General features: G+C 35.7%; 1 protein-coding gene across 2 annotated transcripts; it reads left to right on the forward strand.

Moving 5' to 3' along the window:
* The first annotated feature begins 254 nt into the window (after positions 1-254).
* LOC109031651 (ovarian-specific serine/threonine-protein kinase Lok) lies at positions 255-13,847 on the forward strand. Of its 2 annotated transcripts, none has more exons than XM_019043294.2 (9): positions 255-357; positions 656-838; positions 3,860-4,138; positions 4,907-5,034; positions 5,389-5,481; positions 6,110-6,310; positions 7,179-7,390; positions 8,879-9,080; positions 10,398-13,847. In XM_019043294.2, the coding sequence occupies exons 2-9, from the start codon at positions 679-681 to the stop codon at positions 10,455-10,457; spliced, it is 1,335 nt and encodes a 444-aa protein (XP_018898839.2). In that variant the 5' UTR covers positions 255-357; positions 656-678; the 3' UTR covers positions 10,458-13,847. The 2 variants fall into 2 exon arrangements, with proteins under 2 accessions (XP_018898839.2, XP_072162175.1); XM_072306074.1 differs by lacking the exon at positions 255-357 and adding an exon at positions 371-521.
* The last annotated feature ends 94 nt before the right edge of the window (positions 13,848-13,941 follow it).

The raw sequence follows: 13,941 nt of genomic DNA on the forward strand, positions 1-13,941 counted from the left end.
TGTAGGTAATTTTCTCTCACATTTTCTAAATTTATTCTGGAAATCTTATGCAAAACTATTTAGTATTATCCACATGTAAGATTGAAATAGGTATGGGATGCAATTTGGAAACACCACCAGATAGTTTTCTGTTGGTCTTTAGCATTTTTGGCAGAGTATTTTGGAGTATTTGATCCACTGTTCAACTTGTGACGGGCAAGAGATGATGAATGTGCATATTTGTAATTTCCCGCCACGCTTGGTTCTTCCATCAAAATTCCGGCGATTTCGGCGGGGGACCTATCTAAACCTAACCTCCTAAACCCAAACAAGATGTTTTCAAAAATTCGAGCGCCAAGGTGAAGAGGTAAAGTAAAGGTAAGCGAACTTAGCAATCCGTTTAACTCTTCATTTTTTGTTCTCGACTTTTACATCAATCGAAGTTGAAGGGTGCTCGTAAAATTTAAGTTTTTCACGACCTCCTTTCAATTCTACTTCAACCTGCATAATGAATTTTCAGTACGGATGCATTAAAAACTGGGGTACGTACTTCTATTTGTCTACCATGTATCCATGAGTGACTGTAATCCTACTTCCCTAAGTATCTACCTTTTTACTTACTTACTACGTCTCCAAGTCCTTCTATAACACTTGTTTTTCACTCTTTACTGTGTAGGATGATCATCAATTAAAATCACAATGAGTCAACTGAGCCAAGCGATTTTTGGTAGCCAGACTGTCACGTCTCAAACGTACACCCAAGAACTGGATGATAGCACTTTTGCGTTGTTGACGTCTCCCCAAGATGACTCCGTTTATGGACTTTTATTCCCGAGGAAACCGTTTTTGAAAACTATTGGTATGGTTTCTCTATCTGATCTATTAATTAATAATTTTATATACTTTATACCCAAGATATCAATACCTGTTTCACAATACACTCACACATGTTTTGTAATCTTACACCTTCACTGTCAGATAAGCACCTTGGTAATTCTCAGCTCTCAGATTTCTATCATTACACTTCAGTCTGAAATACTAACGGAACCTGGCTTCAAACTGAAAGTGGTTGTCATCTCCTCTATTGTCAGTATACATGACAGCATGCATTCAAATCAGCAGCCTCATCCCCCCCTTCTTCTCCCAAATCAATAACTGCAGCTGAATATCCTCTCTAAAGATGAAAATTAAAACTCTGAGGTTATTCCATTGACGTACAATACAATCTAGACTGGGCATTAGGAAATTTCGGCGAGACGATAGGCAACCCAGCAAGTGCACCGGCAATATGTACTGAGACAATGGAAATGCCAGTCTTGCCAGTACCGTTAGCCATTGCCTGGTACACCTCGTTCGTATATCCGGCTGAATCATCTAAGCCGAAGGCGCGTCTTTACCCTGATTTACTCCGCTAGCTGTCTTACCTCCCCCGCCTAGAGTCGGGCCTAGTGTGCGGTCTAGATTGTGTTATAAGTCAATGGGTTATTCTGAGCTGTTGAATTACTTAAGTAGCAGTCTGAGATGTAATCAGAAAATGAACGAAGATCCCTCAAGGATGGAACATGACAGGTGGCATTGACTTGTCACACCAAGGCTGAGGGTTTCATGAGATGTTTAACATCATTAATCAGCATATTCTCAGTAGATAATGAGTTAATTGGATGATGTATATTTGATGATTTACCCACAAAGGTATTTGAACAGCCTCTCCAGTGTCATACTTATTTGCATGGGTAATATGCAGATTAAAGATTCTAAGTATTGGGTAGGGTAACCTCGAACTCCAGTGCTTATTGCCTTGCTTATCGGAGCGATCAGCAAGGCAGTGAGCACTGGGGCTCAAGGTTACCCTAGTAGTGGGAAACTTCAGTTAATAACAGGAATAATATCCATCCAATTTAGGGCAGCAAGATTTTTCAGGGGACTTAAATCTGCTTACTTAACATTATTCTCCACGAAGATTGAGCCCAACTATTGCTCAAATTCTCAAGGCTAAAGTCCTGCGGCCTGATTATTGAAACTATGTCAGAACGACAAGACAAGACAAGACAGCCCTATCTTAACCATGCAATAAATTTCATTTCAATGTCTTATCAGGCTGCTTTAAACTTGTAATAATCGGCCCCCTGGTGCCTTTTCTGGTTTTGGTGTAAATGGAGAAGTCTAGTTAGGAACACAAGGCAGCTACACTATCAATCCAGACGGCTAAGCTGTGTGTGTGTGGGGGGGGGGGGGGGCAGCAGTATAGTGCTGCATGGATGGTTTAATATCAATGAAAAGCATCTAAGTCAATTAAGGTCGATCGTTATATTGAATCTGAGGGGTCAGAGAATTGACAGGATTAAGAATTCCTTAAGTCAGAATGTTTTAAGGACAGTATCAACCAGGTGTTCATCATTAGTGTGAGCAATAGTATTTCTTTATCCTCAGATTCCAGCAAAGCTATCTTGGTCGCTTTGTCTTTTGCTTTTAATGCTAACTTCCACTGAACTTCAGATCAAATAATTGACATTTTGTTGGCTCGGTTGTAAGGCTTTATAGTCGTCCCTATGAAGCCAAAGCTGAGGTGGAGATCAAAGCGTCAGGAGCAAGAGAAAGGTCTGATCAAAGGTGCTGAAAGTTCTTCAAAGCAAAAATTAGTGGCATTCTCAGCCTGTAAATTACTGCATTCTTGGAAAACTTCACACCTCTGCCAATATGTCAAAAACATTGCATTTAGCGAAAAAATGCCCAAAATAAGCATATTCTCTGTTAATTTTTTATTTTATACAGAGCAACAAAAAAAATTCCTCGCAAGCTCAGGGATTTCTCCATGCCACCCAGGTGCTGGAGCTTGTTTGTTTAGCATTTTCTACACCTCTGAGTCTATTTGAAGAAACGATCCAATGAAAAGGCCATCTGAGGGGCTTGGAGGACAAGGCACACAAGTGCTGTTTTTGAAAAAATTGAAATATTAATGATTGCAAGTATAACTAATCTTGATGCACATTCTGTGAAAAATTCGATCCCTAAGTCAAATTTTTAAGCATCAAAAAGTCAGTTTGAACTTTCTCTCCGCCATAAGGATCCATGTTATCTCGAAACTTCAAACACATATTTCTTGAAATAGCAGAAACTGCACTTAAACGCCTTGTCCTCCAAGCTCTTCATCTCATGTTGAGGCTCTTATAGCTTGAACTCGGTAGGCTTTTATTCCAGCCCATAGTAATACTGAGAAGAAATAAAATTCTGCACTCCTGCTAGTTCAGAGACAAGTCGGAAAGCACTGATCATTTAGTCTGTCATTTTAATGTAATATCTAAGTATTTCTCCGTGAGCTTGGGGTCAAAGCATCTTCAACTAACAATAAACTGGTCAGAAAGTGTACGTCATTAGATCTCTAAGGATACACCTTTTCTTAGTCTGCCTGAACAAAGACAACTCGGTCAAATTAAAATTCTGTAGGTACACCATTTTGTAGCATTGGTGTGAGCCATCTATTGCCATTCATATCCTTTCAACCAATCGGTCTCCAAACAATTACTAATAGGTATTTAATTATCCTAGGTCCCCAGACCTCCAACAAGCTTTGAAGGTAAAAGAGCCACCTTCCTGTGGTGTAGTAGTTGTAGTGCTAGTCCTATGACCAAGAGGTCCCAGGTTCGATTCCAGGCCAGGTGACCTGAGTTTGATGGTCTCAGGCAATGATCATCTGGGGCTGCGGTAATGAGCGTGGGATTAGCCCAAGAACCTTTTGTATTTGGGACAGCGTAGCCTTTCCAATAACCTTACTTGATCTAACATATTTTGAAAAAGTTGATACGATGTCAAATGTATATCATGTTTATTTTAATTCTCCAATGAAGATGATCTAAATTTTTTCTTTCTTTTTTTTGTGCAGAATTGAAAACAGGTGAAACCTATACCTTTGGAAGAAGTCCAAACTGTACGGAACAGTTCCTCGAGAAGGATTTTTCTCCATCAAGTAGCTACATGACATTGAGCTTTACTCATTTTCAAATCACTCGCCAGCAGATTTGTTCCGGCTCCGATGTACAAGCCATAATACAAGATCTTAGCTCAAATGGAACATACCTGAATAGAGCTAAAATTGGGAAGAATAAGTTTAAAGTGTTAGCCCATAACGATGTCATTTCTCTTTTAAATCCCGATTTTGAAGGTAAGACAGTGTGCTTTTTGCATTTTTTGATTTCTACCTCTTGTTTGTTGAAGTTTCTTACTCAGCATACCCCTTAAAGGTATTTGTTCATTCATTCCTCTTTTTTTACCAATCCCCAATTTCTTTGAATTATAATTCTATTTACTAGGTACTGAAGAGGAGTTATGCAATATTTATGAGTTTTCCGCTGAGTAAAATTTTTTGTACAGTCACTCAAGTTAGCTGTTTTGTAGATCCCAGCAGCCTCTTTGTTCTCTGTACTTGATCCGCACTGATGGATGGGTCTGTTGCCCCACTGATGGCACTAATGTCAGCAATACCACAGGATTCACATGATCTATCTGATCCAATGCAAATATTTGCTTCAGCTTAAAAAACCAATCAAAAAATCCTTTCGACTTTTTGCAAATCAACAATTTTGCAGTTTTTTCTTGGCATGCTGATGTATGAAGATACCAGTTAGGATGCTTTTATTTTGGAATTGGTCACTCATTGGAACCAATAGCAGTATTACACAGAGTTGTAAGGTACAGCATGCAATCTTTACATTAAATTTACTGACCAAAATATTTCTCTCAAAAATGTTGAGAGAACCTTTTTTACATTCAAAAGGAGCATTGATCGCCATATCTCTGAATTCAGTCGGACGTTTTTACGAAAAATTGATCCACCCTAATCATGTGTCATTGTGCATCTGCAGATTCTCCAATTTCACTATCACACTACCCACGTGTAGAACTGATATTCTCATGGCTTCTTTTTTTCCAGTTTACATTTACACCGATGCCAAAATAACAGAAAAACCAGAAATTCCGATAGAAGTAAGGAGAGACTATGCTGTAAGTCGTAAATTAGGCAATGGTGCTCAAGGACAAGTCTTCCTTTGCATCAATAAGGTGAGCAAACATTTCTATGTTTTCATTTTTTTAATTCAGTACCTGCAAGTCAGATTCTAAAAAGCTTCAGTACTTAGTCTTATCAGAAAATTTTCAATTCTAACATATTGAATTATTGCTTGTAGTGTCATTCCATTGTTACGGGTGTGACAACAATTTAACTTTAAACAAGAATTTGGACACTTTCTAGGCCAACCTGGGCAGCATTTGTTTCATTGAGAAAGAAAAATGCATGGTGGTGAATGTGTTGATCAGTCTGCGCCCTTTGATTTTATCTGCCTATTACTTAATGAATCTTGAATTCAATAGTTGCTCTTTTTTAATTTCCTCTCATTTTCCCTTTTTACATTACAGGCAACTGCTGAACAATGTGCCATAAAACAGATTCTCAAAGCTGATAATAGAAATGTTCTGAATGAAGTTAATATTTTGAAGAAATTGCAGCACGTAAGTATCAACAAAGACATTGAATCATTGATAATTTATCTCTTTCTCACCACTGTGTTTAATGAACCACTAGACAAGTTGTGAATTTAAGCATTATGTGATGTATGTTCTCTCATCAAAATTGCTCATGGAACACGATTTTAACCCGAAAATTCCAACTTCATAACCAAAATATTTTCGTTATTTGATTCATGAATTCAAACTTCCCGCTCATAAATAAAAGCATAATCTACCCAGTAGATCTCTCACTTAACATTACTGTAACAGCCATTACGTAAAAATCTTTGCAGTATGAGAATATGGCAATCCCAAGCTCGGTGGCACGGTTCTAGCTGTTGCTTGTTGTTTATACTTTGAACAAAATAGTGCGGGCAAGTTGTAGTTGTCGGAATGTTGAGGTATGTAGAAACAAGTTTCATGAGTGGATCACTAAGAAGGGTTTGTTTAAGTATCTACTGTCTGGACCATTATCACTGGATGTATTGATGTGGGTTTTTAATTTGTTTTGTCCTGTAGTCAAAGCACTTGAATTTTCGTTACAATATTTTGGCCGTATTTTCTAATTTTACTTTTTATTTTTCATTTTTTTGGGTTTGTTATTGTTATTCATAAATTTTCTCTTCCTCAGAGCCACATTGTGCACATGCAAGGATACATTGAGTCGCCATATGCCGTGTTCATCATCATGGAGTACATGGCTTGTGATTTAGAAGCACTTCTAGCTGAAAGAGAATATTTGGAAGAAACAGAATCTAAGGTTGTGTTCTATCAAATTGCTCAAGCTGTCGAGTACTTGCATAGCAATCGGATAATACATCGAGATTTAAAGGTAAGCTGTCCTCCACGTTGTTTTAAATGAGTTATAATTCAAGAGAAAAACAGAGCAGCATAGCAAATATAATTTGACAGCAACGTAGTAGATATGATACAGCAGTGTCCTGGCACCTGGCATTTCTCATACATATATCGTTCAGTGAGGAATGCATTTCTAGGCTGTACACAGCTCTAAAGAAAACTTCTATCACTATTCGGTCCAGAATTTTTACAAGGGCTCTTTATCCCTAGAGCTCTTTTCCTGTGATTGAATGCAGCCTAAGTGTCATTCAGCAATTAAACAATACAATGAACAGTAACAGTGGCGAGCAATTGGTTGCTTGTCAAGATAGTATATATACAAAAATCATTTCAAAAGCAAGTTCCAAGGTTGTATTTCTCCAAAACTTTTAAAGTATGAATGCAGTGTACAAACTTATCCATCCTACTTCCAGCTTTATAATGAGCTGAATATGTTGAAGATTGGGCCACTAGACTGCTGTGAAAATCTGTTTTACTGGACTCACTTCTCAGCGCAGGTCCAGAAATGCAACTTTGGTGTGCGCGCAGAATGTCGGAATAACAAAAACTAATCAACAGTCCCACAAAAGATAAGTTGAAAAGAGCATGCCTCACTTTTCAACTTATTCTCTTTATTTGTCCTAACACTCCTGATATAACTGAGGATATGAAGGACACAATGCTTTTTACTGCATTTATTTATCTCAAATAGTTTCAATGAAATGATGACCCTCCTATAATGCAAGGCATGTTGAATCAATATTAGATTGGGATTTCAGCCTTCTGTGCCATCATATGGCAAATTAGTTCTGTTTATTTTACTAATCCTCATAATTTTGTCATTTTTTATTTTTTCTTCACAGCCTGCCAACACTCTGTTGCTGTCCAAAGAGATTTTGTTTGTCAAACTGACAGATTTTGGTCTCTCTAAACATAACACCACAATCACAAGTCCGGATACTTTTTGCGGCACGGCTGGGTTTGTGGCTCCAGAAGTGATAAGAACTTTGAAGACAGGAATTCCATACAATACACAAATAGATGTCTGGAGCTTGGGTGTAGTATTATTTTACTGGTGAGTTTTATTTTTTTTTATTTTACCATAATTCTAGTGTTACCTATGAGGTCTCTTATCCATTCTCAAGATCTCAACAATTTAGCGTAAGCGCAAACATTACGGAAGAATTTGTCCTGTATATTAGCTCTCTGCAGGAATCAAAAGAATTTCCACACAGAATTATTTTGATGCATTCTTTCCAAAAATTTTCATCATGCTCAAGAAATTTGCATAGCTTTGTGGCAGGAAGACCACCCCTGTGTAATCCTCATGTTTTTGCCATTTTTCCATGTAAACAAATTATGGGTGAATGCAGCTGAAAGTGCTTGACCACCCGGTGGCAAGAAAAAGGTGAAGACAAATGAAAAGGGGATAAAATGTAAAGGCAGAATGTACTGGGGCGTTTTCTTTTTTAAACGGTTTAGCTTCTTTTTATGAATGCGCTACCAAGGAAACCCCTAAGCGCTTTATTTGTTGAAAAGGAAATTGCTGTTTGTGTTGATTCTCGTGAAGGGAACTATGTTCCAGCTCACTTAGTAGAAGAAAATAGCGAAGGACGCAATCTTATATGGACAACAATGTGAAGACAAATAACTTTCTGCACTCTTTAGTTGTAAAATAATTGATGGATCCCCCCCTCCCAAAAAAGTGACAACCATAAAAATAGAGAAATATTTTCGCTTTCTCCCAGTCCACAAGATAGTAGGATTTATCATCTCATCAACCACTGCCTCTTCGACCCTAAGAACCCTAGCCAGGCTAAGCCTATGGCCCTGGTGACAAGGATGTCTACAGGCACAGAAAAACTTATAAGTAGAAACACTTAGCTGCCAATATTTCACTTCCCCATGGGATGTATGCAAAAATGTAGTATTATTAGCCTTGCTCATTAAAAAATGAGTTCATATGTAAATTTCTCTGTTTAAAAGATGAATGAGCCTCCAAAGAAAAGTTCAGGCTATTTATCGATGGCCAAAGTGCCAAATCCTGTATCACCATTTACAGCGCTGCAAACTACTTGTCATACTTTACACTTTCTTTGGAAAAAAAAGTCGAAGTCATTCATTGAAAACTTCCTTGATTTTTCCTCTCTATTAACAGAATACCTCCTCTGAATAAATTTCAAGCTACCTATTTATATGATTTCTTTTTCTTCCAAAAAAAAAAAAAAAAAAAAAAAAAAAAAAAATTGGAGCAAAAATTAAGAGACATTGCGATGGAGGCACAATGTTTTGTACTTCTACCATCAATATATACTTTTTTAAATAAGTACCTTTCATGCCCTTACTCAAACCAGGTTATTCTTGTAAAATGATTAGTGTGATAGGACGTCAGTTGGTGCATAGACTGTTGCTAATTGTCAGAAAAAAGTCAGCAATTATTGTCTTCAAAAGTAAGAAGGCATTCTGCAGTCATTACTTTTTATGCTTAGCTATTGCAGAAGCAAATAATCTCACCATCTTGATAACCACATTGTCTCTATATCTAAGTATTTAAATTTTTCAGTCTAAGTGGAACAAAACCTTTTGCAAGAACTGAAACTGAACCTGCACATGTGCGAATTCTCAAAGGTCGATTTAGTTTTTATGCTGAGCGATGGCAAGTCATCAGTTATGAAGCTAAAACGCTGATCAGCGAAATGTTTAAAGTTGACCCAGAACAAAGGATTACAATCCGGAATCTTTATAGACACCCTTGGATCAGTCAGGTATGCATCATGATGCATCATTGCATGATACATTATTTTTAGCAGTTTTTTAGCTTTACATTCGCTGTTGTTAAGATAATAGGGAATTTTTGGATTTCATTTTGCAAAAAGGAATCAAGAGCATTCCAACATTGCGAGGATTGTGCAATTGACATTCTTTGCAATGCAATTACTGAAATCACGCAAAAAATTGAATTTACTAAGGTAATTTTCGTCATGAATTTATAGTTTATTGACAGTAAAGATGAATATTGTTTAAATTATCGGTTTATATTTGCAAGGTGAACCAAGTTGCACAATCTTAGTGACATTGGAATGCTCTTGGCTCCTTTTTGCAAAATGCAATCCATTTGTAATAAGAATAGGGTCATTCTATGCCAAATCAACCGGTCCAGTTCACCACCCGTCTCGGATTTGCACTATTTTTTTTTATTTGTTCTTTAGGTCAAAGTAAGAGAAAGTCCGAATTTTTAGCCCACGATACCCAGTAGGTTTTGAGAAAAAAGTTATCAAAGTTTTGATGATTTTTGAAAAATCGCATTTCTGGAATCCCCAAAACAGCTGTGCCTGTCCTTCAAAAAATCTTCGTAAAAATTTGAGTTTTAAAGATATCTGGCTAAAAATTTGTACGCAGGTCACTAAGAGTATGCATGATATGAGAAAAAATGTTTTGTGGACCCAGACCATGGGTGAGTAAAGCACCGGTCAAAAATATATTTTTTAAGCTTCATTTTTGCGGTAAAAACTAGGTTTAGTAAAATGAGAGTAGCGAAAAAGGCGCGGGGGATATCCTATTTTTTTTTTTTTTCTAAAAAAAAAATGACCCTTAGAGCATAATTTGAAAGGCTATGAAATAAAATATCTGGCGTTTTGTGGGTTCAAATGTCAATTTTTACTCAAAATTGCTTGAAAAAACTAGAAAAATCAAACTTTTAGACTATTCTCCATCAGAACCGATGGAAGGGTTGGTCAGACAGTAAAAAGGTTTAATTTAAACTAAAAGTTGGACCTTTTAATTCCCAAAATTTCAGGGTTTTACCAGGAGCCTCTTTGGAGTTGTAGCGCGCTGAACTTGGGTGAAATTTAAATGACGGCCTTCTTGGAGCAACTAATTTCTCGGTACTCTGTTCATAGTCCTCTAGATAATAAAAGGCAAAAAATGAAATCTCCTAAAGTTTCAAATTTAATTGCCACTGTTCTGTGAATTTATGAATTGAATATTTCAACAGAAAAACAAAAGCAAATAAAAGTATAGTTCATTATTGCTGAACCTCTCGATTATATGTCTGTATACTCAATTTATTTTCTTTGTTTCAGGATCCTAACCTTGAATCACATCTCTGTGAACTTCATTCACAGGTAACAAGAAAGAGCTAAACTTCAATCTTTGACCTTCTATTTTGATCGGCTCAAAAGGTAGCTTAGTTTAACTTTTGTCTCTGTTCTTTTATCCCGTTGATTAGGTATAAATAATTTACTGCCTTGCAGCCTAGCCTGAAGTATGACGGGTATATAACTAGTATTTTATTTTGTTTGATGTAATTATTCTATCTCATTCTAACCTTTCAATTTTTACATCTCAAGGGGGATCTTCGTATTCCATACATTTGCATTTTGTACTAGACATGTGTGATTATGATTTTTTTAGATCACTGGAAAAAATCTATGGTTTTGACTTTTTTTATGCTCTCAACACAGCGCACACAATCACAAACATACCACCTGAACATGAGGTATGATCAAGCAAAACCTCCTCTGACACTCTGTGTTGCACTTAAAGAGCAAAATTTTCAATAATTAATCAAAAATTCACACTGATGATCAATGATAAGTAATTATTTTTAAAAAAAATTATTTGATTTTGGATCTTTAATTACTGAAACAATTACTTTTGTCTATTTTGCACCCCCCCCCCCCCTTAAATGAAATGAATTACTTAAATTCTCTGAGCTTTGACTTGTGAGCCAGTGAGTTGCCTTATCAATCTCTTTCTATCCTCCTTGAGGCTGTTACAAACATTCTCTTTATGTAGGTTAGTTTTTCTTTAATAGTGTCAAGTAAAATCCTCCTCTCCGAAAAGGTAGAATTCTTGACAGTTTTCTTCTCGAAAATTTTTGTGTTCATGACTTTTGTATTTGTTATTGTTATAACTATTAAGTTCTATGATGTTAAATTACTTATAAATGAGCTTTTCTGATCAGAAATTGATCAAATCTAGAATCAAACTTCTTGTTCTGGTTTCACCCTGAAGCCCCAATTTTTTTGATTTTCAGAGACATTTCTGATTGGGGAAGTTTAACAATCTCCTCTCAATTCTATCCTTTCCTTGATTTAAATACCGCTGTGAAATTTTCTTACCAAGGTACTTTTCGATTTCCCTCCATATTTTAAGTTCTTAATGTAAATAGTTCTCTTAAATTAGTTAGTGTCTTTGCTCGAAAAAGATCATTGTTCAAATTTTTAAGAATGTGTTAATCAAAATTGCACTTTGTGTGTAATTGGCTATAAACGGGTACTAAAAATAATTTTTATGGTCGCTATTTGAACTTATCCTTTAAGAGTCTGCAGGAAATCTTGTTGGACCAACTTTTTAAAAGGAAAAAAACTTTCTTTTTTGAAGTGTAACTTTTGATACGTATTATCGTTTTTCCTTTAAAAAGAAAAATTATTTTAGGATTAAAAATAGAAAAAGAGTATTGTGCGGTCATTTTTTTAAGAACTTCTCATGGCATCAGATTCCATGTGTTACTAGCTTTAAGTATTTGTTCATCTTTGTGCCATTTGTGTATGTTTATTAGCGCTATCAAGCATTTTTTTCATGTTTTAAGCGTTATGCAAATCAAGTTACCTCTTCTCAATCATATTGTGTAGAATAAAGGAAAGTGTCAATCTCAAAGTATCTATGCACTTTCAAAGAAAAATAGGTGGAGCGTTCTGAGGAAAAGGGAACTATTAACCAATATTCTTTCAGATTCTTTTGTGAAAAAATCAGTCAGTTGAAATGCATATTATCTTTGAACCCGTACTTTTCCAGTGACTCAGTCTATTAACAGCAATAATCTTCTCTGATGCGATTTAAATTTTTTATTAATGGAACATCCCTTTGCATCTTACTATCTTGTATATGTAAATTTATGTTGGATTGGTAACAACATCGACCATTTATATTTGCATGTCCCCTCCAAAATTGAAAAGATAGAAAAAAAAAGAAGAAAAAAAACGCTTTTAAGAGTCTGAATGAAGTGGAAAGACTGTTCAAGTATAACTTTCAGCTACAATTTGAACTAACCTGATTGTTACAAGAAAGACCACCAAACAGAGTTAAAACTACAGTACGTTGACATCTTTTGCACAAAAACTATATATAAAGCAAGATGGATGAATTAAAAACCTCTGAAACTGCCCGACAAACAAAAAATTGGCATTTCTTCGTAAGTGAATTTAAAATTTTCTTTCTCAAATAACCACCTTTTAGCCAGTTAAATCGTGCGCCAGATTAATTTTAATATGCGTTTAACAACCTCTTTGCCCACTGATTTGCTTGGTGCAAGATTTAAACTGCTTAATACCAGGAAGGGGAGAAAGGTCTTGTCAAATATCAACTTAAGGGTTTCCAAAACTTATTCTGGTTTGTTGAGTTTGAAACCATTGATTTGGGTTTTTTCTGTAAGCAGAAAGCTCAAGTTTACTGAAATTCAATGCATATAATTAATACTGATCTCTTTTTCAGAGTATTTTCGGAAGAAAATGCACTATTTTCAGTTGATTTAAAAAATATCTACTCTCTGCTACTTTGGTGAAAGATGTCAATTTGTACTTAAAGTTTTAGTTTACTGTGTGATCTATCACAAGCAAAGGATTTTTATGATCGCATCACAAACTGTAATTGAATTTACTGCTCAGTATTTTTTAAATTTTCATATTTTACTTAAAGCGAGCTGGTGTATCAGCAACCTTTAACCGTCCATAATTAAAGGAGTGCATAACTTTATATTTGTTTTGAAACTTAATGAAATATCTTTATTGTTTAGTGCTTACTCCAATTCTGAGTGGATGTACAGTAATTTGATTCGATGTTTCCTCAAAATTTTAGTGAAATTCTGCGGGAATTGTGATCTAAATTCACTCCTGAGACAAAGATGACTTCACATCATAGCTCTCAGTGCTTGTCTTGTAAAACAGAAGTGCAGATTGAAAAGAGGACAAATTCAGCAGGCGACTGTACTGCGCTGATTATGAGTAACTTCAGGCCTAAAACGCTTCCGAGACAGTCATTACTAGCATTGCGCAAACAGCGTATTGCCACAAGGGGAAATTTTCTCTCAAAAATTCATCTTTGTAATGAGTATTCTACTTTACAGAATCAAGCACCAATAGCTACCACGTACTGTCTACATCATCTGCCTCAAATTAAAAGGTACTTTGAACCCATGCTGTTTTATTTTAATATACTGCTGTTTCTCAGCATTGTATTCAGCAGCATTTTCAAAATTCTCAAAAAGGTTACGTTAAATTTTTCTTCGCTTACTCTGTGATCTTCTATAACCGATGTATACTAGATAAAAGTCTCTAGAATTATGAGTAGAAAAAAGACCTTATAAGTATCTTTCTGGCTGTCTGTTTTTATTAATATTTCTGTGATTTTTTTCATATTGTCTCAAATAATGCTCAGCTATTCTTTGTTGATTACTTATTTATATTGAAAGTGACAAATCAAAATTTCTATGTTCATTTTTGTTTGAATAAATTAACTTTTTTCCAATCAAAGTTATTATTTTTTGAAGTACACCTTTTCCTCAAATAATTTCGGTTTTCAGTCATCTAAGCTCTCCTTTGAGTCTACTAGGAGAAATTTTCTTAC

The sequence above is a fragment of the Bemisia tabaci genome, chromosome 1, assembly GCF_918797505.1.
Source record: "Bemisia tabaci chromosome 1, PGI_BMITA_v3".
Classification (NCBI taxonomy): Eukaryota; Metazoa; Arthropoda; class Insecta; order Hemiptera; family Aleyrodidae; genus Bemisia; species Bemisia tabaci.